The sequence below is a fragment of the Pieris brassicae genome, chromosome 3 (assembly GCF_905147105.1).
Source record: "Pieris brassicae chromosome 3, ilPieBrab1.1, whole genome shotgun sequence".
Lineage (NCBI taxonomy): Eukaryota > Metazoa > Arthropoda > Insecta > Lepidoptera > Pieridae > Pieris > Pieris brassicae.
Window position 1 is genome coordinate 20,927,975 of NC_059667.1, and position 27,981 is coordinate 20,955,955.

The 27,981-nt window shown below is 33.3% G+C and overlaps 1 protein-coding gene across 3 annotated transcripts in view; it reads right to left on the reverse strand.

Annotated features, from left to right (window-relative positions):
* Positions 1-4,851: 4,851 nt before the first annotated feature.
* LOC123707060 (RNA-binding protein fusilli) overlaps positions 4,852-27,981 on the reverse strand; it is a 70,983-nt gene continuing 47,853 nt past the window's right edge. The window contains exons 7-16 of one of the 3 annotated variants that reach the window (XM_045656834.1): positions 18,725-18,835; positions 18,228-18,360; positions 17,247-17,384; positions 16,508-16,723; positions 15,137-15,304; positions 14,945-15,025; positions 13,868-13,984; positions 13,452-13,536; positions 7,509-7,636; positions 4,852-7,320 (exon numbers count right to left, since the gene is read on the reverse strand). In XM_045656834.1, the coding sequence (XP_045512790.1) occupies positions 7,228-7,320; positions 7,509-7,636; positions 13,452-13,536; positions 13,868-13,984; positions 14,945-15,025; positions 15,137-15,304; positions 16,508-16,723; positions 17,247-17,384; positions 18,228-18,360; positions 18,725-18,835 (1,270 nt within the window). In that variant the 3' untranslated portion in view covers positions 4,852-7,227. Of the gene's footprint in view, positions 7,321-7,495; positions 7,637-9,547; positions 13,537-13,867; positions 13,985-14,944; positions 15,026-15,136; positions 15,305-16,507; positions 16,724-17,246; positions 17,385-18,227; positions 18,361-18,724; positions 18,836-27,981 lie in introns of those variants that run through there. The other 2 variants (XM_045656833.1, XM_045656832.1) reach the window with 2 other exon arrangements.

A 27,981-nucleotide genomic window follows, 5' to 3' on the forward strand; every position in this document is an offset into this window, starting at 1 on the left:
TTGAGCCTTTTACGATGTACTAGTTATATTCATAATTTTCTTAATTTATGTAAAACTGAAACAACATATAATAGGCCCCAATAGCACATAGTCGAAGCTAGTATATGTCTCTCGTTTGACTTTGTCTCTATACTCTGTTAAATAGTCACAAAGTCGGTGAGATTTAGAAACAAGAAGTGTCTCGAATTCCTTCTATACGTTAGGTCGGCAACGCACTCGTGAGCCATCTGGCATTGAGAATACATGGGCGGTGGTATCACTTACAATGGGTGAGCCTGCTGCCCGTTTGCCCATTTTAAAATCCAATACGTTTTTAACTTACGGGAGTCACGTGGAGTCTCTCAGGAGAGATATGGAACACATCATGGCATCCGGGTTTTTAGATCGTTCTGTACAGTACCTCGGCGCAAAGGCCGACCACAGCCACTGGTGGCCAGCGACAGAGACTAACACCCTTTTCCATATATTCTGTGAGCGTCACACTCGTGTTGCCGGTACATCAGTCTGAACTCACCACTTGTGGTCACTACTGGTCACACTTAACTCCGAAACCACGGTCGCCTAAACCAGATCATTTATTTATTAATTATAACATACATTTTACAGACTATGCCAATACGATAGTGTCGAGAAACATTAAATAAAATATAATAAAGTACATATATAAAATTAAAATCACAATATAAAGCGGACTACAGAAAGCTTTTTGCATTTTTCAAAATTATACCTATACACGAGAAAGTGCAACTAGGATTATTAAATGAAAACTATTTTACAGAAAATTACCTCAAAACAATTAAAACTCACTATCACTACACAACACGTAGAAAATTCAAAACCGAATTACCATTACCCAAATACAATAATTTATATGAAAAAAAACATTAGATTACATCATCCCAAATTTAATAAACTCGATTCCAGCTACACTTCTTACTAATATAACAAGAAACAATATTAAATTTAAATTAAAAAATACTACATAAGTCAAACAATTATAAATTATGAATAACATAAATTATGCTATATACGTCATTAAAAAAAAATCGAATATAGGAACTCATCCTGTATGTGAATGAGAATTCTCGACAAGAACAGGTTTCTAGCATCGGCTATCTATGGCGCATCAGTGTTTAAATTGGTGTATGACGTTTTACGTGCAGTTTTTAATATATATATATATATATATATATATATATATATATATATATGTTAATGATTTAAATATGTTCGACGTCCTGGTAAATAGAAAAACTGTGCACAGTTTGTGTTTCCACCACATCAACTTCCTTTATATTAAGAACACTTATACAATAAATAAATAAATAAACACAATTTACGCAATATCTAATATAAGCATCAGCAATAATTGGCAACGTCCTGGATGACGGGGATCTGTGCAAGGCTCTGGCTCTGGCCCATGGTATTCTTGGAGGACACTTGGGTTGCACACAACACCCCTCAAGACTTTCAGTAAGTAGTGGGTAGTATCATAAAACGTAACAAAGTCTATTTAAAATTGGAAGTACCCTACAAAAGGGGCGACGAAAAAAAAAACTGAGAAAACTTTCCATGTCGGAGTCCCTTGTAAGAAAGCTCAGCAAAGAGCGGGTTCTGGACACTGGTGGCTGAATGTTTAAAAAAAATATTGATAAAAAAACACTTTTTAAACTTATCGAAGCTATGTATTATTAAAAACATATTTACATAATTTTTAAATTTTTTCCGACGTTTAAAATTATGTAAATAATAATAAGTTTTTAATAATAATACATAGCTTCGATCCGTTTAAAAAGTGTTTTCTTAATGTGTGAAGGCTATTTAAAAGACAAAAATATTGTTTTTTTTTTTAAATTTGTAAATATTAAAGACATCGTCAATGCATATGGCTTTACCTAAGTGCCACTTTTAAAGAATTTATTGACACGACGTAAGTGAAATTATTGTAATGTACATTGTTTTAATTTATGTAATAAAAGAGTTTTAATTATGTTTGATTTATTATTCGTACTATCTACTATTAGTTAGGGAGCTGGAGAGCAAAATTTCTATATGATCAGTACACATGGCAAATGTTATTAACAGTGATAATTATACCCTAAGAAACATGAAGGACCTCGTCTGCCACCATTGACTTACTTGACTTAATGTCCTATAACCCCTAGGTGGGGCAGAGACCTTCAGACCTTCCACGTTTCACACCCATAGAGCAGCACAGATTTGACGTTGGATCCGAATATTTTAACCTTGATTCGACGCGTCAACATCCGTGACTGCCATATAGGCCGAAGTTGTTGAATTTCGTTTTTCGCGTGTTGATTTTGAGTCCGGCAAATCCCGCCTCGCGTTCCAGGTCGTCCAACTTAGATTGCATGTCGCGGTGGTGTGACTCAGCAGACAGAGGTCATCGGCATAATCCAAATCTTCTAAGATGTTGATTAATCCCCACTCTATTCCGCGACGCTGGTTCTGATGTATGCGATCCATAATCCCGTCGAGAAAAGGAAAAGTAGTGGCGAGAGTAAGCAGCCTTGCCGGACGCCTGCGTGCACTTGAATATCGTCTGAGATGAGACCATCGTGAATCACTCTACAAGAATAGTTCCTATAGCTGGCCTTAACTAGGTTAATTATCTTTGGCGGGACACCAATGTTAGAGAGTCGCGACCATATGCTGCTCCATCTCACCGTATCGAAAGCTTTTTCGAAGTCAACAAAGGTAAGATAAATCTCTCTCTGCCATTCTGATGCCTGTTCGAGAATGATACGAAGAGTGTTAATTTGATCGGTACACGAGCGGTTAGGCCGGAAGCCAGCTTGTTCTATACGAAGGAGAGGCTCGACGGCTGCAGACAACCTGTCCAAGATAATTCTGCAGAAAACCTTGGAAGGGGCCGAGAGCAAGGTGTTACCTCTCCAATTGCTGCATTGGCTTAGATCACCTTTTTTGAGCACAGTAATAAGAAGGCCCCTATTCCAGTCCTCCGGAAGCTTCTCGCTGGCCCAGATTTTCCCAATCAAAGGTGTCAGCGTGTCGACGGTAGTAGCCACCGTAGTGACTGCGTTGTCAATTTACAGCGTTTCAACAATGTTTTAAAAAATGCCTGATATTATGTGCACATATGAGGTTAACCGAAGAGAAAGCAATCTAGTAGATTAACGGGCCCGTGAGACTTTTTTATAAAAAGTTTGAAACAACTAAGAAAAAAATTGGGAAACATAGACTATAAAGGAAACAAAGAATCGATTCGATTCCAGGCAGGTAAAAGTTCGACAAGCTTTTTAATGTAAAGTTTACTGATGAAATTAACAACCTGAATGAAAAAACTTGCTCTTGCTCTCTATGAATTTTACCCGAGCCAATTGATGTATTAAAACCTTCAATCATCACCGCTTCATATCGCTTTAGTGGTATTCACGGACTAGTACTAAAGTGGCACCAGGCGTATCTACGGCAGCAGAAAATTTTAGTCAAAATTGATAAGACAGTACATATCTCTAACTCATATTAGTAACAAAGAATGACAATAAGGCTCTGTTCTTGGCCAACTGCGCTTTTGATGTATGTTAATGCAATGCAGAGTAAAAAGTCTTGCTCCCCATACCACTTTGCTGACAATACTTTCTGTTGCATGATGCACTGTCACTGTAATGGTTAATAAATAAATGGTTTAGTTATTGTCTATTAATGGTAATTTTAAGTGGAAACCACGTTAAACACACTTGTAATAAATTTAAACGCTTCCTTGTAAATATCGTAATTTTAAATTAACGTATTCTTTACCACACGCGCTAACTGGGTCTTTAATACAGACAGCTATGACAGTATTTAAACCAAAGATTTTTTTTTAAGAATTGTAGACCTTAAATTGAAGTGATATTAATAATGACCTAAGATTGAAGATTGTTTAGGTACAGTTTATCGAGATTAACTTCTCAAGGAAAGCTCTGTCCTTTATATAAGTGTTCACAGCATAGGTACGCTAGCGATAACCAACCTAAAACTTGTCTAAATTTCCGCGCAATTTTCTTATTTTTTTCTTTCATAAGAAACTGACAATTTACAAACACAACAATAAAAGAATTAGCGAAATCGGTCCAGCCGTTCACGCGTGATGCCGTGACCAAGGAAAATAGGGATTCATTTTTATATATCTTTTATACTAATGCCAAATCAACCACAACAAATGATAGATCTAAATTCTCCTAGCAATAAAAACGGACTTCAAGTTGCAACAAATAACAACTTTTATGTTATATATATATCTTGCATTCTTTATAGTTTAAGTGGGAAACTCTCATATGGTGATGGATTCGTGCTTGTTGCTTTGCCTTACATATGGATCACAAACAATGATTTCATAAAAACCTAAAACCAGAATACGTTCGTGCCGCGTGCGACAGAAGTATTTGGGGAATTAAACTAGGGAATAGACGCTGAGCAATATACAACTTAAATGATGGGCAGGGCATGAAGCCCGTTTTGTATATGAATGATATTCTAAGAGTAACCGAGACTGAGGAGGGTAGCTTGTCAATATTTGCTACGGGGAAATTTGGAAGCCCTCTAACGGAATGGGGCCGCATCTTAGCAATATTGTATATAGCTTCTTTTTGTATATTGTAAATTATATGTGGATAAAATAGGTATTTCAAAAAATTTTCTAAGGCTTACAAGTCTTGCTATATGTAAGGAGTGTGTACGACCGACCGAGAACATTGCTTAATTATTTTTTATCTCCGACAATTCGAAGTACAACAAAATTTGACTATAATCTGCGCACCGAATTGAATCAGATCAGGATCAAGGTCCTCTGAAGTTATTAAACAATAATGAAATAAAACATTTTCTTGTAATTTATTCATTTATTAGAACAATTCTACTATTAAGATAAACCAAACATTGGTATTTCGAAAGATTTAAAATAAACATTGCACATTCTAATTTATCTAAATTTAACTATTAAAATATATTAAATGTAATAAAAACTTCGTGAACATTTAATATTTTTTTTAGTATTTTTATTAAGATTTATGTCCAAAAACACTGAATCGAGTCTCGTTCTTTCTTAAGGTACATTATCGAGTGCCAAAATTGAGTTTCATTGAGTGAACGTTATGTCTGATTATTTATTTGTAATGAAGTTTGAAGAACAGTTAGTAGAATAAATTGAATAATTTTAAATACCGACATAAGCAACGAAAGCTTAAAAGCTCAATCATTGACTTCTAAATTATATAAGGACAACACATATTTCCACATTTTTTTGGTTTATGTAAGACCAAAAATTGCACACCAGGTTTCAATAGTCACTCAACAAAAAATGTTTCACATAATTTTTCGTGTTAAACCAATCTTAACAAAGTTTTAATTACATTTTTATAATTGACGTTATATTACGATCATAACATATAGGTAACAATATTTTCCGATCACTGGATAACAGTAAAAAAGTAACAAAAGATAAAACTAATTATTTTGGGTAGTTTAAATTTAACGTCATGGATGTTGATCACTTAAATCATATATTAAATTTTTAACGAAAATAAAGTAGATTTCATTTAGAACAAATATTTTTCTATTCTTAAAATAAACTGACCGTAAAATTCTTAGACTAAAGATAAAATTTTGTTAAATATAGATTTTTTTTTATAAAATAAAATTTATTTTATACAGATTCTGTAATAACGCAAGAATATATATAAAATCGCTTTCTATATTTAGTAAAACTTTGAAGCTTAATATAATCGTTGTACAATAGGAAATAAGAAATCACAGGAAGAAACTTAAAACAGAAGGAAAACAATTATTATAATATTAGATTTAAGAATAAAATACTATATATAAACTGTGATCGTAAAATCTATATTGTGACAACTTAATGTATGGAAGACATTCAGATTTTGTTGTTTCTCTCTTATAACTAATTACAAACTAATTGTCAAAAATTCCCTAAGACACCTGTATAAGGTATGGGATTCGTGCAACTCTAACCAATTCTTAAAAACAAACTTAAGTTAGAAAACTTTATTAAGGTGTTAATTTATAAATGTCGTGCATTTTCGTATGTTTTTTTTAAAATACGCATTTTTGCTTTCTTAACTTTAGTCCATAGAATTTGGCATTACGAAATTTTAACATAAGTTTTAAATATCTATTCAGTTATTGCTATCAATAAGTTATTGAGCAAATCACATAGGTTTTATTCAAAGTTATGCACGACTAATCTTATGGCAACTAACTAATATGAACTAATTGAGCTTTGCCTTTCAAAAGACATAACATATTTGGTATTATAAAGAGAATTTAAGCACCGTCCTTAAATAAAAAAAATATTATTTAAATTTAGAATTCTGATTCACAAGAATTTTAAATCAGTTTGAGCACTTTTGTTTTTTAATTTTTGCTACCGAATACACAATCTTAATAAAATAAATTTATCAGATAAGTCTAACATTGAGATAATAAATTAAGACGATAATTTTTGTAATTAAATATTCCAATGACATATATATTAAATTTAATGTAATAAGTATCTAAACTGGCAATGGTGATTGATAAATTAGATAAATTCAGAAGACATCATTGATAAAAATCATTGTGGAAAGAGCCCGTCTTACGATTTGAGGTCGCAGCGATGCAACCTTTTTATGGCGACATATTGATAATTAAAAGTATTAATACTTCTGAATGAAATCTCTTTCCGCAAAGACTATATCAGTTTCACTATAAATTTTCGGTATCTACAATTTATCTTATAAATATAAATTTTCAATAATAAATGTTTTATTTTAAATAATATTATTGCTCGTACTTTATTTAAATTATATCAATTTAACTCTAACTACTAAATAACAGTGATAAACTGAGTTAGGAAGAAAAAATGAATACCTCATATGATGAAAAACAATACAAAGTTAACAAAAATATTTCCGTAATAGATTTATCCACAGGTAAGATATAAATAGCAGCTGAAAAGAAGTTTAAATAAAGAGGTATTCAAGATTTCTGTAATATCAATCTGATAAAATATAAATTTGATACATAAAATAAATTTCGAAGATAAAATATAACGTGAATATAATTTATTGGCAAGTGATTTTACTTTTGTTTGTACCTTTCTTTAAGGATTGAATGTTGAACGCCACAATGAGTTGTCAAAGTCAGTTTTGACATTGACAAATAACTTGAATATATTTTTGCATTATCTATAGTTATTGACGATTATCAGTTGACCATGAATATAGGCCATTCGGGGCAAGTTGCGGGGGGAGGTATGGGTAGAGGGGATCCGCCCCCGACTGGTACCACTTCCGGCATCTGGAAAACACAGTGTTCTCACTTGATAAATTATGGGTTTCATGGTAAAAATTATAAAAAAAAACAACCTACCTTTCCATTATTAGATAAATTGTGAGTTGTTGGTGATTTTTGTTGTAACAATAATCAAGAATAACATTTCAAATAGCGAATAAAATAATTGGTTGTAACTCACTTATAACCCTTACCATAGTCTGTGGGTGATGTGGCGGATGGTAGTAATGGGCTGGTGAAACTGGTGGTGTAGGGTAACCCCAGTAGACCAGAGGAGGCGGTAACGTAGGACCCAAAGCTGGATAATAGTACGTCAGCGGACCTGAATAAATTCCTTACAATAATCACCTATTATCTACCATAAAAGTAATAAAAACGTAATTATGAATATATAAATACTTCATGCGTAAGATTTTTTGTTAGTCACAAATATGTTTCCATTGATAACCAAAATGGTTCCCTCACATTTCAGCTTTATATAAATACTGGTCCCATAGATAAATTTGTATAAAAGGATCACTGATGTTATAATTTGTATCCCGTTGACAGTTTGACAGCAATTCTAAACGGCTAGAATTTTGACACGTTTATTTCGCAAAAAGAATTGCGACAATTGTCAGCGGGATACACGTTTATTCACAGACGTCACAATGTAATTAAACAGATGAACACTCACCATACTGAACGCATTAACAGTCCACCAAAGCAGTGCTTACACCTCAACGTTATGTTACGCACGATGTCGCAGCTCCTAGTCACCAAGCTACTGCGGTCTTCACTAAACTTATGTACGCCGGTACCCTTTTACTTGCACCAATATTATGCGACCCCAACTGCTTACCATTTTATATATACAGAATTAAAAAGTTTATGCTTCGATCAAGTTTTACGAGAGTTTTATTCTCCACTAGACCAGCGGTCTTACTGAAATAAGTAATAAATCAAACACACCACTACACGAAAAACTCAAGCGATATTGCCGGAGCCGCGATCTATTAAGAATGATGATGAATAAATTACCGTCTAAAATTCAAAATATTAGTAGTATTTAATAAATTACAGACTGAGCATAGAAGTCAAAATGACGGCTGTCAGATTGTGTCGTACATCTCGTTCGTGCTATTGTGTTTCTCATGTAACAAATATCATTTTGTTTCTACTACTAATTTACTTCTATCAAAAGGCACTGGATTAGGTATTCTAACTATAGATAATATAGGGTTTTATAAAAGTATTCTGTATATACATTTGAAAGTCTCAGTTGAGGTCACAAGGCACTTTGCGATAGTATAAGACCGCACGTAAACCCACAATGATACTTACGTTTCATTCAACCAACCTTAAAACCATGATACACTTTCTAAAGAAAGCACACTCTCCTCTACGTCACACTTAAGCTTTCAGCCCAGAACGGTTCATCTATCACCGGACCATGCAGAATTTTTATGTATTAGCTAACTGAGCTTACACGTTTAAATACCTACCCCTAATCTACGAACACAATTACATAACACACTTATATTTTCCATTCCAGTGTTAGTTGAATTTAGCCTTCAGTTTTGGGAATAGGCTATAACATACAGAAATAATTTTTATGTGAACGCTGTAAGCTCAGATACAATTTTTAGTCTAAAGCCCATATTGTGCTTAAAACACAAATCTCTTGGTTGAAGAGGTTTTTTAAATAGTGCTACAAAGCAACTTTGTTAGGAGCAGGACATACAGGGATTTTGACTGTGCTGTTATGTATACTTGTGAAGCCAGCGACGAATAATTAAAAGTATTAGCGAAATAATTCAATTACTATGTATGTATTCAAGGCAGCCCGATAATAATCCGCAAGTATGTACAGAATATAATAAATATTCCGCTTGGAGTCACATTTATTTTTTAGCAGTTTTCGGCGTGTAGTTTGGCAAGATTTTGGTAGATGGAGAGGATGGTAGAAAACGAATTAATTTTTCTGGCAACACCAAGAAACACATCTAATCATTCCCGCCAATTTATTTACCGTGAAACACCTGGGTTGATACTTACCGCTTATCTCGTAATTGTGAAGTCACTTACGTAAATTTTAGATAACCCTTATACACAATGTTGCTAGCGTCGTTCATAGCAATGTTCGTCATTCAGTGAGTGGTAACCAAATGTTAGTAACGTAAATGTCAAGCATTATACAAGCCTTCACAATAAACATAATAGCACAGCCAACCAATACCAGTGAAACGCACGATATCGGAATAACGACAAATTGATTTATTAAGTATTCAATATTAATGAACCAAACGTCCCTTATAATAAGAAATTTTCTTATATTAAACACGATTCAAAAACGAGAAAGTCCCAGTCATACGACCTAAATATTCTATGACGTGCGTATATTAAAAAAAAATATTCGTAATTGTAAATACAATATTTCCCAATTATCAGTGGTGAAGCGAGAAAGAAGGTATGCAGATGCAACTTGCGAAAAAGATATTTCAAAGAATTTATTCATTTAAGTTTTAAGCAAGCCTCGTTTGATTGAAAACACCTTTACCACAACAATATATATTGCAATGGAAGCAACCGTTTAAACATTTGGCCATTACCAAAACGATAATTTAAATGAACAATAGTTAAACGGATTCAAACGCTTAGCATCTTGGAGTTATTGGATATTTTGGAGTAAAACACGAGCCACATAAGCCCATATATCTAAAATACAAGTAGTTTTCGAGCCGACTACGTTTTTGTAGAAATAAGTCGTAATACAACTCGTACTTTAGAATACGTACACATGAATATATAAATGACGCATTGAAATCCGCTAAAACTATTCCATTTAACTCGCGGAAGATCAGACAACGATAACCGAGCTCAATGTTCAAGAACTGGCGAACTTGACCGAGAAGCTTACTACAATAGTTGCTTCTGTTATTAAACAAATAACTTATTGTTACCTTATGTTAAATCTACAGCGTAGTGAAATGATAATATAGCAGAATCCCATGTTAACTGACCATTATGCCAAATTGTCTTGTACAATCAGAGTGAAAATATGACGGACACTGGTGATTCACGGACTGAAACGTTTTGATACTTTATGTAATCACCAATGTTTCATATCTCCTTGGTCTTGGACATAGAAATACAGATACGTAATTATTTGTGTCCGGCCATTTGTGAGCTGGAAAATGATTAAATATGTCACCATGCACACAACCTTAACATAAAGCTATAGATATTCATGCTACCCTTAACCAGTGATACAGTTATGATGTACAATCTTATACTATAGTTGACGCATTTTAAACTGAGTCTTCGGTCACTGCGCTACCTGCGCACGCTCTGATTCCCTGATTAGTCGTTACGACTAGGAGTTGTTGTTTCTCTATAAATGTAATTTTGGTATGACACTCTCATGAGTTACTTACGCTAGCTTTTCTTACGTGGATTAAAAGAAATGAAATGGTGATATTGATCTCACAAATTAAAAACTTTTATTACCAGATAGGGAAAAAATATTCTTAACTTATTTTAGCATATCGATCATACCTATCTGTCATATGCCCCTCTACAATTCTTAGGAGCATAACTACACCTCTCCATAAGACATGTAAGTCCGAGGGAGACAGATAGATAAATATGATTCATGACCCGAAGCCACAGTTCATAATGCGTCGACTTTAGCATCAGTTCTTATACTTCGACATATGACATAATAACCAATGAAACTGGGTATCAATGTTTTTATTCATAAAAAGTTTAAGATGTGTTGTGTTGTTTCAACTTTCGAAGATGGGGTATTGAATAATTTTGATACTTTAAGCTACCATAACCTGAAAGGAAAGTTTGATCAAGTGGACCTGGTCACAGTGACACAGCGCTTTAGATGGATATTATTTTGTTTTGTATCGAAATGATGTTAGTTAGTATTGGTTTACGAATAAAATCTTAGAGTAAGATTCAGGGACTGGCGAACTTAGTCATACAGTTGTTTGTCTATGGTATTCTATTTAGTATCTATGTTTTGAGCAAGCCACCTGTATATTGTGCCGCGAACTAGCTGTATATCATACATGTTAATATTGCAATTTTTTAACATCTCCTAATATTCTAGTCAATTACTTTGGGACTAATGTTACTATATCAAAAAAACACTGTACAAACGAGAATACTGTATCACTGATTCGTATTATCAATCTGTGCAAACTTACCGAACGATGCATGCTCATTTTCCATCACACAAAGGTAAGAAACAAATTACAATCTTTATAACAATAAAACATATATAACTGATTATCTAAACTAAGATTTGCAGCGTTACCAATTAATTATTAGTTAAATATACGTATTATTTGTATTTAATATTTAAATAAAAATTAAACTGAAATTGCCGTAAGAGTTTTGTGGTATTATTAATAAACGTACTACAAACCAATATATGTTTCGTTTAAGTTACAAATATAATAACAGGGCTATAGTGCATTTATGAATAAGACCTCTTTGATATTAATATCCTGCAACGAATTGAGGTCTGTTAATAGACAAACGACGGCAGCCGCCATTTTGAGGGTTTAGTTTAGATTTTTTAACATACAGTGAAAATTGGTAAAGTTGCAATAAGTAATTAAATTTAGATATGACAGTACATAGATTAGCCAATACACCATGTTTTTTGTGACGGAAGCCCCATTACCTATGTGAATTTGACGATGGTACACCATAAACAATGACGTTACTAGAATTATAGAGTCCATAGATAAACCAAATTTAGTATCACATTTTCGACATAACCTTTTACGTTAGAAGGTGAGTGGAAGGTGTGAAAATAGGATTTTTAGCTGCCTGTAGGACGTACACACTGCCAACTAACGATAACTATTCTTAACTAGAGTGCATTAACAATGTTGCCATAAGTAAAATGTTGCCCTAATCACAAAAGTATTGTACTGAAAACGAGTTTAAGTACCTTAATATATCAAAATAAGTACCGTACCTATCAGACTTAAATCAGACTTAGTTGCCAAACGTTTCTATTTCAAAAATGGAATGTCTTACAATAAATCACAACGTATAAGAAAAACAAAAACTACAGACTACTTGTCACTTGAAACAACTATCGATTAAAGAATAAAATTTAAGAATTCAACAATTATTAAAGTCGATATATACTCAACAAATTGATTTCATAGACTAACCTAAAAGCTGCAATATTTGCCGTAATATTAGTTTACTAAATTCATCAGACTTGATGCCAGTTTGAGCTTGTCATTTGATTACCCTGTCATTCTGACTTAAAAGTCGCAAAATTGGTCCCAAAGCACGAAATTCATTTACGAATCTTAAACTTCATTAGTTGCTCTATCATCTAGGTATAAACTTCGTAATTAACACATTATAAAAAAAAACGATACTTAAACCTATGCCCGAATCTAACGTGTCATTTGCCAACTTCATAATATACAAACAAAGATTTCATAAAACGACAATAGTCGAAAAAAGCAGGCGATAATAGAATTTATTGGCTTTATAAATTGATAAAAAAGCTTAATTTTACTCGTAAAAATATACATTTTAAAAAAACAAGTGACCGTGTCACGGAAAAAAAACTTAACAATCTACCTAACGTGCTAAAGTTCCGTACCGGATCTAAACACCCGGATAGTACGGGTAAGTTGGGAACATAGATAGCGACCCGGGGAAAGGGCTTGTCATTGACGCCGGTAAAGCGGCAGAGAGCGCAGAGCCATAGCCCTGAAGACCTGTTGGCAGCCCGGTTGGCATTGCACTATACGAAGAAAGCATTGGACTTGTGTTGGCATACGAGAAAATCGGTGGAGACGTCGCATATGAAAGCACGGGCAGCGACATAGGTGCCATTTGCGGCTGCAAATACGGTCTTTTCGCGGCAGTTTCCGTGGGCGTAAATGCGCGGTCGTATGTACGCTTAGTTGGCAGTATGTTCTGTTGAACAATGGGGAGATAGGGGCTAGGGGACCGAACGGGAGCGTAGCTTGGTAGGAAGGGGTAGAGGGGGGGTCGGAGGGAGGCCAAAAGGAGGTTCTCCTGTTGCCTTGCGAGGAGGTTTTGGTGCGCGATGTGTTGGGCTAAAAGGCGGGGTGCCGGCGCGGGTGGGGGAGATATCAACGTACCGGGTGAGAGCACTTTGGGTGAAGTGGCGGGGGTGACGCCGCCTGTCAGAACTAGGTTCATGTCGTCGCCGGAACACTGGAACACCTAGTTGGAATAATTTCGGATGAGCTATACGTTGGGATGCCCATTCGCAATCTTAGTTATTGTGTACACATGATTCTTTATTAATTTCTATTTAAATAATACATTTTTAACAGTTACTTTCAAAACATGTGCAGGTGCAGAAAAATAATATGTTAATAAAACTATAAGAATTCTTGTTTCGAGTGTTAAAATAAAAATTTCTATAACACCACATTAGACCACTAAAATAGGTCATCTCCAATTGATACCTTTGTTCTACGACTGTATTGTTGAAGTTCTTATGTGAACCACCAACCCAAACAACACCATAACCACTACACAAGACACTTACCTCGATATATCTGTGTTTTTTACCAAAGGTCATGTTACGGTGGTGTTTTTGTTGCGCGCATAGATAAGCGCTTGTTTCACTGTCCATTTGGATGAAAGCTTCCCCGCTAGGGTGACCCTAAAATTTTAAAAATATATCTGTTTTAGTATGTTATATAAGTTTAGATAAATATATATGAGATTTTGTTTAAATTTAGAATTACTTTTATTGCCTTCCTAAATCTATCATGATAATAACATTAATATTTTATTTGCAAGAATATGGTACAAAAATGTTAAGATAAGTTTATTTATTCTGCCACAATTAATAGCTCGCGAATTTGTCTTAAAATGTAGAATAGAAGTTACAATTACATTATGAGTCATTCTAGTTAAATCTTATATTATTTTAGTACACTATTAAACTAGATCATTATGTTATCAATTTAATATTAGATACAATTAGGCTGATACGCCTTTTTGCCGATTGAATTAAAATTAAATTAAGGTAAAATATATCAAGCTTGGTTATAGATTTTAATTTGTTTTATAAAATATACACAGTCATAAACTATGAATAAGATTAAAGGTTTCGTTATTAAAATTGAGAGTAATAATTTAATTAAAATTAAATAACTGATACATTAAGTCGATTTTTAAAAAGATTCTAGAGGTATTCATTTTTGATAAAAAGTTTGCCAACGGGAATTATTATAATATATTATATCAAGAAAGAAACAATAAAAACTAATTACACACCCTTAACAGGGAAACGTGTAGCTGCTTAGTTATTATAACTAACAGATTACCTATAACCTATATACAAAAACCGTTTACGACAACATCGTTTAGGTACATACCGGTAATATTGACCAAAATCTTAATAACAACGTCATCGGTTGTTACGACTATCGGTTTTTACGACCGAATATGAGTCCCTTCGATGTCTTTAAAACAGATTTTGACTCTACATATAAAATAACATAGCGAAAAATATGTGATAAATTATTGCTCAATTTTGGAACTACGAAACTGTGAGTACCTCTTGACGGGGTTAATCTATTTATATTAATTTATACCATTACTATAAAAAAAATACCTGTGCGTTGTACACCATATGGACGCCTTGCACCACAATATTTTTGGCAAATTCATCGAGGAAGTTGAGAATGTGTTCCACCTGTAAGTGTTAAGTGTTAGGAAACTTAATAAATAATGAACAATGATTGACTTTAATGTAAAGATCTAGAGTGCATTATTGCGTGAGATCTCTGAACTGAAGAATACCTACTTGAGCCTCGTAGGGCAGCCCCCTCAACCGTACGCAGTCTTTGGCGGTACCAGAAGTGATGACATGCTGTGGTACCAACGCCACGGGGAGAAGCCCATCCGTGGGAGGATTGGCTGTAGATGGCGTGCTGCTTTGACTGGTCCTGGTCTCTAGAGATCGGTTGAGAACCTGAAATAATTTTAAATTTTCTTAAGAATGACTATGGATGCGTCATACGGACCGGTTGCTTTCTATACTCGATCTATAATCTAAAATTATTTCCAAACCAGATTTTTGCGATCGATCTCTAGAGAATCTGAATTTCAATATGACAATCCCTGGTTTGAAAGCCTTAAAAAAAAGGATTGGCCGTAAATTTGCGTCGCACATGTGTTTTCTTTTTCGCGTTGCCTTTATTCATATTACTTAAATTACTTGAAGACGTGATTATTTATATAGTTCTGACGTTGACAATTATAACGTATAGATATAATAATAAATAGATATTTAAATAGGGTTTTAAGCAGCAATTAATGACCGTATTATCTATGAATAAATATTACAAATTTGGCCCAACGTTAGCGGGAAGGTTGTGGCCAACCAATTTCGTGTCATTAAATAATTATAGCTATGGGAAAATTCAACAATTTTGTACCTCTCGACTTCAACTTACCGCATCCCAAGGGCAGGCTGTACATAAAATAGCAATTTAGAGAAGATAACCGCAAAGACTACATTATGGCCTATTATTATAGTAATGATGCTATTTATAGTACTTACGAGCTTTGAAATACTTTGACATAGAATGTAAAAACACTAAAATCAATGAAAAGTTACATTTGTAAACTAAAATAAATAATTGTAGTTACGTCTAAATTAATTAAATAATAATCTAAAATCTTTATTTTATAAAAATGTCAGTAATTTATTTGTGACAGAATATAAATCAACTGTATGGATAATATTATACATTTATAATAGATATTTTGTTTTATTAAGAATTTTGTAACTTTTTCTTTAAATACATGTGTAACTGAGATATCATGGAACTTTACGATCTAGCCTAACTTAACTAATAAGTAATTTAAGTCTAACCTAATTAACTAATAAGGATATTTAACATAAGATAGAGTCTAACACTACTTACAGTCTCTATTAGACGACGCTATTAAGCATAAGCAAGGTTTTTTTTTAAATACAAAAAAAATGTGACGGTAGAATAGAAATTGGTCACAATTTCTTTATCCACCTCTTGTGATAATGCAGAGACCTGGATGTCTGCCTTCTATATTTTCTTCGTTTTGGTGGAATCATTATTTGATAGTTTTGTGATTCTGGTGCGGAGTTGTATAATCTGCATACAGATTAAGGTTAATGATCTGTAAATGTTACCTGCTGCACCTCCGCGGTGGTAGACCTGAACAGCTCAATATATCTCGCGCCTATCAACTTCCGATGTCGCGCGAGCGCTTTCGGAGAATCCTCTTCATTCGCGAACAGCACAAACGCGTCGCCAGTTGCACGTCGATCAGCTCGACGAACAAATAGTACGCCATCTTCCCCGTCCAATACTTGTACTGGATCGTCACCCGACGAGAAGAACTCCAGCTGTAAAAGAGGTTATATCGACTGCTTTTTAGAAAACTGTTTACGTAGATGAGTTGGTAGAGAGTTCAATTTATTTTAAAGTAGATATTTCTAATCATTCTCTCTTACTCTCACCTCTAAAAAAGACTTTGCACTTTTACTTGATTTGGGATGTCATTAACAGCACCTAAGACTTAGTGAATACTAAGGCATATCTCAAGTTAAGTAAAGCAGCTGAAAATTAGCAATTGGTGGGTGGCTGAGGACATGCGCTGGAAGGCTCTCGTATCGGAGTTCAAGAGACTTTTTGAGAGCACGCGGAAAGTTACAAAAATAACTCTACAATTTTCATACGAGCTTTTTGTACCTCTTCATTTATAAAAAAAACAAAAGAACCGTTATAAATAAAACTACTTAGTCATTCGTTTCTTATAATCGATTTACGCTGAGATGAAATCACTTACAAAACATTGTACGTAATAAGATTTTTATGAATTTGGTTAAGGGCTCATTGCTTCAGTGTACTCATCTAAAAATTACTTACAACTTGTTGTGGTGTGGCATCATAAGGTAGACCGCGCATGCGCACGATCACCTGTGCGCCGCGAGACAAGAATGCCGCTGCTTCGCACGTCGCCCCACCCGCTACTGAGAGAAAATCTTCGCCACTTGCACGGTATACCTAGAATAATTACTAGGGAATAAGTACTGGGTGTATTTATTTATTTATTAGTAATCTTACAGCTAACATAGATATTATAAAGCAAAACACTTATACATTATACAAAGCCAAAACAGTTATATATGAAAATAAATTAAAATTTAACATCAAACGACACTTAATACTTTAGTATTGCAGTAAAACATTACATTGCTTGTTGTTATATCCGGTGTAATATTTCATTCATAATTTTATTCAAAACATATTGAATTCAACGTAAAAGCTATTCAATATACATTACAAAAATGATAAACCATGTTATTTTTTTCGAATCAATAATATGAGTTCTTTTCAAGGCTATCACGATAAAGGGAAAAGATATAAAGGAATGCAGACGTTGGAGGTCAGCAATGTGGAGGAAAGTTCTTTTTCTCCAACCTAAAAGGGGTAGTAATAAACGTCGGTCCACAACTGTTTCTAAAGGCAGTTTCTCCCGCGCACTACCGCTATGTGGAACCAGCTGGCTTCCTCGGAAGTATGGAACCAATGCGACTGAGGGCCCTTCAAGAAAAGAGCGTGCCTATTCTGAAAAGACTGGCAACGCACGACTGGCTGCAAACCTTCTGGCAATGTAAGTGTCGATGACGGTATCACTTAACATCAAAACAACGACCACGCACGCTGTAAAGCACGCGAAACGTGGGAAAAAAATTATGTAAAATAAGTATAAGTTTATAATAATACATAGCTTCAATCCAAAAAAGTGTTTTTCTTTCAATGTGTAAAAGCTATGTTAACAAAAGACAATACTACATATTTATATGTTTGAAACACACATTCATGATGTCCTTGTTTGTTATTTACCTCAATATACCGCGGCCCAATGTGGTGCTTATGACGTTTCAAAGCCATGTCCCTGTGTTCTTGAGAAATGAAACGCACCAACGCTTCACCGTTACGTCTGCCTTGTGGTGAGAGGCAAAGAGCTATACCACCCCTGGATACAAAATATTATTATATATTATTTAGGTCTTAAAATCTTATGAACTACTAAACCTTAAGTGACATTTTAAGATATGATAAGTAAAGGTAAATTTGACGAAGCCTAATAGTTTCTAGTCTAATATTTGTCTATGGAACCAGCAGAGCGTTCACTTCCAATAGCGATACCGAATCCCAATGAGTTTTTGTACAACGCGATTGTTAGGCTGCGACATCAGTTATTACGGATATTGTCGCTATTGGAAGTTACAGAGGCTTTGTGCGTTTGTTTTATATAAAAAAGACACTGGTCTGGTCCATCGTCGTCTCTTAATAATGCAGGCTGCATAATCAAAAAATCCTAACGCAATAGTACTAACTTGGCAACATTGAGTCCCCGGAAAAACTTAGCGATGTCTTGGTCTGAGGATTGCCAGGGCAAACCGCGTGCACGAGCTATGCAGTTTCCGTCTATCTCATCATCTTTTGAGCTGGAACAATACAAAAGTATGTTTATTATACACAATAACAGGATATTTAGGTTAAGTAAAGTGCCCTAGCCCTCACAGGATTCCCTGTGTTCTGGGCATCCAGTCTCTTTCTTTTGACATGTTAACTGTACGTGACACTTCTAAGTAACACAATTTATAATTCAACCACTTTTGCACAACAAGAATAATTTCCGTATCAGCATAGAACAGGTTGACCAGATTTTGTTAAAAAAAACAAGCCTCGGAAGGACCAAAAAGCGTTGGGCGAAGAAAATTCGTGTTTTGGGTTGCGTTGTGTATGATGTGGTGTGGTCGGTGTTTTTTAGTAGAACTCTACTGACTCTGGTACCCGTAGTCTCTTGGCCTACGAATATTTGTAGAATGTAATGAGATATAATTCATTACCTAACCTGTATTAGTATGTTCAAGACATCCCAGTTTTGTACGTTCCTTAGTTAAATAGCTTTTAAGTTTCTGGGTAGGTGAAACTTTCGTTTAGATTACCAACACACACTTAATATATTCCATATAGGAAGTGTAGAAATCATAAAATAACATTGTACGCAATTCAATGTCAAGATGATCATTAATATTCTATCTAGAATCCTTATCGTTGACCTAAGAACCCTGTAATATTTTCTATCAATAACTTAAAATCACTGAAACTATTTAGTATTAGCTTTCAACATTGAAACCAATTTTTAAGAACCTGAGAACGCCATAGACACAGCGATAGAGCATAATAGTGTTATAAACGGAAAGTTTGGGTGATCACCTCTCGAAGGACCTTAAGTGATTTTAATGGAAAAATCTAAAAGGCGTAGAAAATGGAAATGTTTCGATATAGACAGATATCATACCAACTGAATCGTGAGTTCAAAACCATATTCAATCAAACTTAAATCTAGTTTCAAGAGCTGTCAAACCATTTTCACTGTATTAAGTTTGACATCGCTCAAAATTGTGACTTGGAATATGGGTGTAAAAGTTGCTTCGTCAAAAGAAATAAGTCCAATATGTGGTGTATTAGTAATCTGTGTATTTTGTAAACTGTTATGTCAATTGTCAAGTAAGTGTCAACTGTATGTTGATCAAACTGAGTTGAATATAATTATTATTATTTCCTTAAATAACAAGAAAACACTACACACAAGTCGCTGCACGAGAATTATAAAAAAGTCTTGATACCATCCTAACTAATTAATAAAACAGACTCTGAAATGTGTTGGTTTATAACACATTACTGTGTCTGTAGAAGCAGGGAGCAACATACTATGTACACATGCGATAATAAAGGCAATTATCGATCATGACCTTTCTCGTTTGTAATAAATGAAAATCAGACAACTACACGTGATCAGCTAGAAATACATACTTTTAAACAGAACTTTTGATGTTGCTGAGTTATGCAATGAGTAATATTTATAGTATTGTCAGTTTTCTATGGCCGCAAAAGTTTCATATATGATTTGATCTAAGCAAACTACACAAAAAGCAATTATTATATTTATGACAATTAGGCAATTGATATAAATATGAGTACTGCAGTAAAATAAAGTAATATATATTTATCGTCACGAACACACTATGAATATAAAAAATCGTGGATAATTTATAATTAGATGTGTCACGATTTTGTTCCCTAGATGGGACTACGCTTTAGACTGTTAAGTTAAAAAGTACACAAAAGTTATAAATGGCAACAGATCATAATTGACCAAAGTCGTTTGTCTATGATTATGTATAACAATCAAGAGTAACGCGCCGTCATTTTATCATATACCTGTTCAGCAGACAAATTTGTGGCATTGGTCTTTTTGATCTAGTCACAAACAGGGAGCTATAAAATAAATTTTATAGCTTAAATTTTTGATCGATTGATTTATTTGATTGGAATTCCCACAGAAACTGTAGACCGAGTAATAAACCTTAAAACGAACAATCGCAGGCATTGGATAAATCAAAATAGTTGGGGAAAAAAGGTGTAACCAAAAGACTTAGCAATAATATGATTTCTTCGATGATAAAGCTGTAACGCCTAAATTATACGTTATCAGGAGATTACATTATTATTAATCAACCTACTTTGATTTTAATCGGATTATTATTATATATGATATATATATGATTTTTCAAATTGGCAGCACTAAATAGAAGTTTCAATTGAAGGTCAATTTAAAATATAGGTTAATGATTATTTCCTATATCTTTATAGTTTAAGTATAAAAAGTGTGTTTCGCATAAAATCGCTGTTTTGTTTCCACGCGAACAAACTCCCCTGGGATATGTTTTTGCGGATAGTGGATACATATATTCAAGGAGTTTTCATATAGCTAATGCCAGCTAATACAAATTAAAAAAAAAATATTGACAGACGCAGATATTTTAAAACGATCATAAGGTATTAACATAGCACCTAATCAAGTAATATTTGTACAAAGATAGCGTGCCTTAGCTAATAGAAAACCTATAAACGTTACACAATAGTAAATAACGAAGTAAACGATATTATTTTTTTAATTCAAAAATCTTCTTAGCTATTGAAAATATTAACGTCCGTGATTTTCAGTATTGTTATCAGAAGCAATGCGGTCACGCTATGCTTGGTAAGTAACAATCACGATAAACATTATTGCTTCTATGCAATTTCCACGGATTCGTAAAGGAAGTACTTGTTATAAGTCGGTTGCATGGTTTAGGTTAAGCACGGTAATTTGTCACAAGATAATAAATGCATAGCCGCGACTCACAATACAGAACAATTAATAACAATGACCGCGTTAAATAGAGACCTGACAGGTTGACACGCTTTTTTTCATATGAATTTATAATCTGTGCTAGTAGATAACCACCGTGGCAACTGCCACTGCGTATAACTATACGAACTTCTATAATTATCATTTGCTACGCATCATTTCATTTATTCAGAAATAAATACTTATAATTATAAATATATCAAACTATAATGACAAGGTAAGGTATAATTCGTCTAACGTTTGTCGACGTACGCGGGTTTTTTTTAAATGTCATAATGACAGATAAAGTTTACGCTATAAAAGATACAGATACAATCTCTAGTTACTAGTTTACTCGCGAAAATAAATTATAAATAAACGCAAACCTGTAAGCCGTTTTAAATAACTACTTCAAGAAATACATAGCATCTGAAATTAACTGAAGTGGTTAGGTGCTCATAAGTAGGTAGTTTTGCACATTTTGCCCGGTTAGGCAGAGACCACAGGTCTCCACTTACTATAGTTTTAGACATACTCTCTCGCTCCGTCTACTTTCACCAACTGAATTTGGTACCGCTCCCCATTCATCCGTTCTACATGACCAAGCCACATAAGCATTCCCTTTCATATCTTTCTTTCTATCGTCTTTTATATTTTCCTAAAACCTGTTAACCTACGTACTACATATATTAAAGTAAGTATTTGTGGCGAGATTAAGGGCATGAAATGATAATCTGCAACAGCCAAGTTTTTATTAATAAAGAAAGATGTATATATATGTTATATATATAAAACATTTAAGCTGCAAGGAATCAATATTTTACAGATTGCTGATAACATTTTATTTTAATAGGAGCAGGTTATCATTGAATTCTCGACCCGGTGATTTAATAACTTGGGCAGATGAGATTATATTGAATATCTCAATACCAAATCAAGAATATTTAAGTATCAATATCTTTCTGTAATTTATTTTCTATTTTCATTGTTTTCACAAAACACTAAACACTTGGCTAACAAAATGGAAACGTCGTTGTCGTCACGTGATCATTTCTGTACACACTACAGTTCTCGCAAAGTGTGTTTGTCTAGAGTCCCTGTGGCTCACACATTCAAACTGTCAAAAGCAAATTTGTGTGTAAATACACCTTAATACAAAACGTTAAAGTCCTTCTACAATGATTCAAGAATTCAGAATTAATAAAAAAATATCAATTTGTATTCAATTCTCCCACTTGATATAAAAATAATATATCTAAAAATTACAATTTATTATCAAATCTACTCTACTAACTAAATAGATAAAAGCAAATCGCTGACTATATCGTAACAAATGTCGAATTATATTGATATTTTTAATCTCTTATCACCATTTAATTAATTGCCTAGAAACTACGCTTTATTTGTAAATAATTTTTCATTTTTTAATACTTAGGAAATTAATATTAATTCGATATGTAACATATAACAACTACAATTTACGAACTTTTTAAGCTTTTATTATAATTCTATTAATTTTAACGCCCGCCAAAGAGGTGGGACAGTCCAAGGATCAATTTTTTTATTACAATAAACCACAAAATATATATTGTTTACAGTATATTGTGTTACAATCCCAAAATGACAATTATGGTGAACATATATTTTACAAAAAATATCACTTTTTTGCTTAACAATGCATCGAGGATTACTGGAATTAAACGCAAATTCTCGACTCTGAATCCCCTCAAACCCCGGTGTAAGATGGCTGTGTGAAGTGTAAGTAGCATTAATTGTCCTTTTTTCTATTATATTTTGTGCCCTTAGCACTTAAAATCTAATTTTACCTTATTACGCCCTTGTTAGGGTTAAGTTAAGGTGAAAATCTGTTGGCTGATAAATTAAATAATTATTCGACGACTTGTGACATGGTACACAAAGAGGAAGCAATGAATGATACATTTAATATAGTCACCGTGTTTTGTTTTAATATGTGTTGTGAGACTGACAAACTTACATTGTCTTGCGTAAGCGACATTACAATAGAGCGAACATATTAATACTTATACTAATAATAATTATACTGAGCCATGGATTGTCTGACTGACAATTGACATTTAAGTGTCATGTTTGTTTCTGCCAAAATTCAAAAAAAATCAAAACGTTTTGCAAAGTGAATCTGTAATAAGATCTGTTGGAACCCGGTCACTTAACATAAGGTGAACCTTTTGTCCGTTTTTTTATATTGGAATTATTTGTCATAACGATCATCCAGTACGGTTGTCGCATCCGGCCAGCTTTAACATACAAATAAAATAAAATTCCCCTCAAGATTCACGAGTATTGATCGAACATTATCCAATGCTATAACACTTGGACCACGTTCTTATGTCAACAATCTCGAAAGATGCCTAGTAAGCATTACAAGAACAATTCGATAAAAACAAAAACTAATGGCTTTACCAAATGTTTGAGTTCACACATGTAATGTTGCAATGTTTGTTGACTAACTTCTGTTCTGTTATAACTTTGTAGTGTCTATGGAAATTTTCAGTCTCCGAATAATATAATATTTTGACTACTATTATTTCATTCTGAAACAATATAACACAAATAACCACAGAACAAGTAGTAAAATAGACAGAAGATAAAATATCGGTCTTACTGCTGATCAGTTCTTTCTAAACACTGACCGAGGCTACAAGAAAAATGTAATAAAAAAAACAATATTTTATTCTTTTTCTAAACATAGGTTGTTCAATAAACCGATTTGAAAATTTACCAATAGAAAGCCAAGTTATTTTTTAGGATTATAGACTAGATAATTAGAACAATTAAAAGATTTTTTTTCTGACAGAGAAAAAACAATCGAAACAAATCCGTATCTATCTTTGTCTATTCGCAATAAAGTCATACAAGCACAGAATTTATTGTATTTTTCATATATCTACAAACCTCCTTACAAACGTTGCGTAATACAAAACAAAAACTTGGCAATTAAAAAGAGTGGCGTAGAGTTTATTGCCAGTTCTTCTCTTCTATACTTCGCCCTTGATTTGAGAACTGGCAGTAAATGTAAAATTAGAAGCATTTAATGTATATTTTTTTGACGTTCATAAGTGTACATTGTACCTATATGAATAAATGTATTCGTATAATAGTAAGTCTTATAAGATATTAAAAGCTATTGTAATTAAAATATGGTTTAGCCGTTATGTTACTGCTTAAAATTATTTTTTACGATACCATATTTAAATATAGAGTTGTGGGTCTAGCCTCACCGGTAACCACCTGAATAGCTTGTGTTAAGAGATTTAAGAGCAAATCTTGATAGTTTAACTTTATATTAATGCGCAATATTTGAGATAATATTAACGTAAGCTTCGATTATGAGTCTAAATGAAAATTCATATTATAATTTAATAATTAATGTAGTTTATTAGTTATCATAATAATCGAATATACATATATAAGCATTTAAAATATTCTTAAACTATATAATTTACTACTATATAGTAGCAGTTAAAATAATTAGATATTATTAAAAAGAAAATTAAAACACATTTAAAAATATTTGGTCCCTGTGGCAGTCTACCTTTAACGCTGGCAGTGTTTCCTCGCTGTATTGCGAATACTTATTCGTTGATCGAAGAAAGCTCCAACTCTGGGTTTACCAGTACTATCTGCCAGACGCCAACTTAAATCTATAATTGGCGGCTGTGCACTTTAATACTACGGCCTAAGAGTCTCAACTTAAAGGGAACAAAATCGAAGTTGGAGGAATGTTTTTTATTTATTTATAATGAATGTTAGTTTTTCTAGTTTTTGTTACGCTATATCTATTTAAATACGTAAGGTCAATTGCAGCTGTATGTCTGTATGAATGTGTATTGTCCGTAATTAGGGCGTTTAAATATTAAACTTCTCTTACATTTTAAGAAGTTACATGGCTTTCGTCTTCAAACACTTATTTGTCTGACTAATCACTAAAATCACATCTTTTCCCGCCTTTTATTGGGATAATCTCGTAATATGTAGCAACAATTAAAAAACAGGCTCGTAAGGTGATAATCTGTAGTTAATACAGTAGAATTTCACGTATGTGACGATATTATACACTATTGTTCCATATAGCTCGTACGAACATGAATTATCCGCGAAATTGCCGATGTCTCTGATTTTCTACTACTACTACTACGAACTACAATACAATTTATGAAGATGTTGACATTTTCACGTTACCAAAGAGGATGTGAGGAAAATTTTAGGAAGCGGAAAGACACTATTTAGCAGTAGTAACATTTTTTTTTTAAATATTAAGTTGTACTTTGTTTAATGTTTAATTTCAGTTTACTTTTTTATCTACATGTTACTACATTAACTCATATCTTCTGTTTCGTATATTTTGTACAAAAATGTAATCTGTTTGTTTTTAAATCAATTATTATACTATACATTATACATAAAATTAAATAACCTAACAAATTACAGCATGGTAACATTTTCATGGACAAGAATCCTTTAGTTATGGATTATGCTGACGCATTTGTTATAGTAATGGAAATACGTATTGAAATACGCGATTTTGCATAAACCTTGGATGGAATTTATACCCTGAATCAGTTGAACGTGATAGCTGAATCTCAGAAAGCGCAATAGCATTACTCATATTACATTTAATAACTTTATACGATTTGTATATGTAAATTTTAACTGTGAGATTCTTTGCCGAGAAATTTTTCGTCCGTATTACAGTTGAAATTTTTTTTTCAGGAGCAATAAACATTAAAAAATCGTAAGAAAAGTTGTATTAGGCCCCAAAAATTGTAATGGACTAACCATCTACTTACGTATAAAGAAAATGTATCCAAACAAAATATCATTTATTCTGTAGATTTAACATTAACGCCAAGACCTGGCCAACAAAACTCTTTACCGCTTTTAGGCTATGAATGAAACATACTCAGAAATGTGTCCCATGTTTGGAACTTACGCGACTACGGACGGATAAGGTGTCATTGTTATGGTAACAAAATCTGGCAGATAACAAAAAAATTGAATATATTTACCGTAAAGTTTTTACGTAGTCTTCCTTATTATTTCTATAAATGAACGCTAATTTGAGTTATGACTAATGATTAACTGACCGATTTAACTAAATGTTTAACTAGCAACTCTCCTGTTTAGCACCATACTTTCCCGCTATTTTATTTGAATTCTCCTAGTTGTAGTGTGTATTTTGTTTCTACCTGTGACAACAACAAATGTAATGTGTCAACCTTACTGTGGGTATAATGAAATACCAGAGAATTATAAACATAATATATATATATATTCGTCAGGAGGTATATATATATATGTCAGAATTTGGAAGATTCATTCCCACGTTCATTCACATAACAAAATATTTTTTAAATATATTAAGAGAACACAAATCTATATATGTATATACAAGGTATATATTAAATAGAAGTTTTTATTTTTGTAATTGCTACAAGCAAACCGCCTAAAACTAGCAAATCACAAAACCTTGGTTTAAATAAAATGATAGCAGTATCTGTGTTTACGCCATTTTGGTAAAACATTGACGCCCTTGAACTCAGGGTGATGCAAATCATAAATAGGCATATTAACCATCCAAACAAAGATATTTGCCCCTAATTCCTGCTTTCTATACCATTTATGTGTACGAGAAAAAAATTCTGCAATCGGCAATGCGGAGCGGTTTTGCAAAACCATGTCAGTGTATGTAGCAATCTTGACAATTGACTATAGTTTGTAAGTGACGTTTAAGGGATGTCAAAGATTATACACAATAAAATCTTTGACTTAGCATTAAATAGTTTAATTACTTTGTAAATATAAAGGTCTATTTCGTGATAATAGGACAATTGTTGTTGTTATTAAAAGCCATTAGCGCGTTTGCCGGATATTTAAGTCTCGTCATTTAACTTGACCAGATTTTTCTCGATGAAGAAGATTGTACTTTTAAAAAAAAACTTAAAAACATCTGCGTAATTAATGCCAATCGGGCGTCGGGGCTAAATAGTTCTAGAATAGGTTAAGCGTAGAATGTCCATTAGATAGATGACCTGGTACAGCTAGAGGTATGGATGCAGATCAGGGGGAATTGTTCGTGCACAGCTAAGGGGTACTGCAATGACGTTAAGACAACCTCTGATAAGAACATCTAAGCATTCAGTTGTTGCGTGGACATTTACACTATTACGAACAAAGCTTCTAAAGTATTGTGCGATGGGATGCAACAATTGTAAGCAGTGCACGTCCTTAATAATCTACAGATGTCAAGACCGAAGACTGATGTTTTTTTTTTATTTAAATGTTCATTGTGACGACCTCCATTGGGAACTTAGAAGTTGAGCATTTATTAAACATATCTATTTTTCTGTTTTAACATTGGCATACTACATA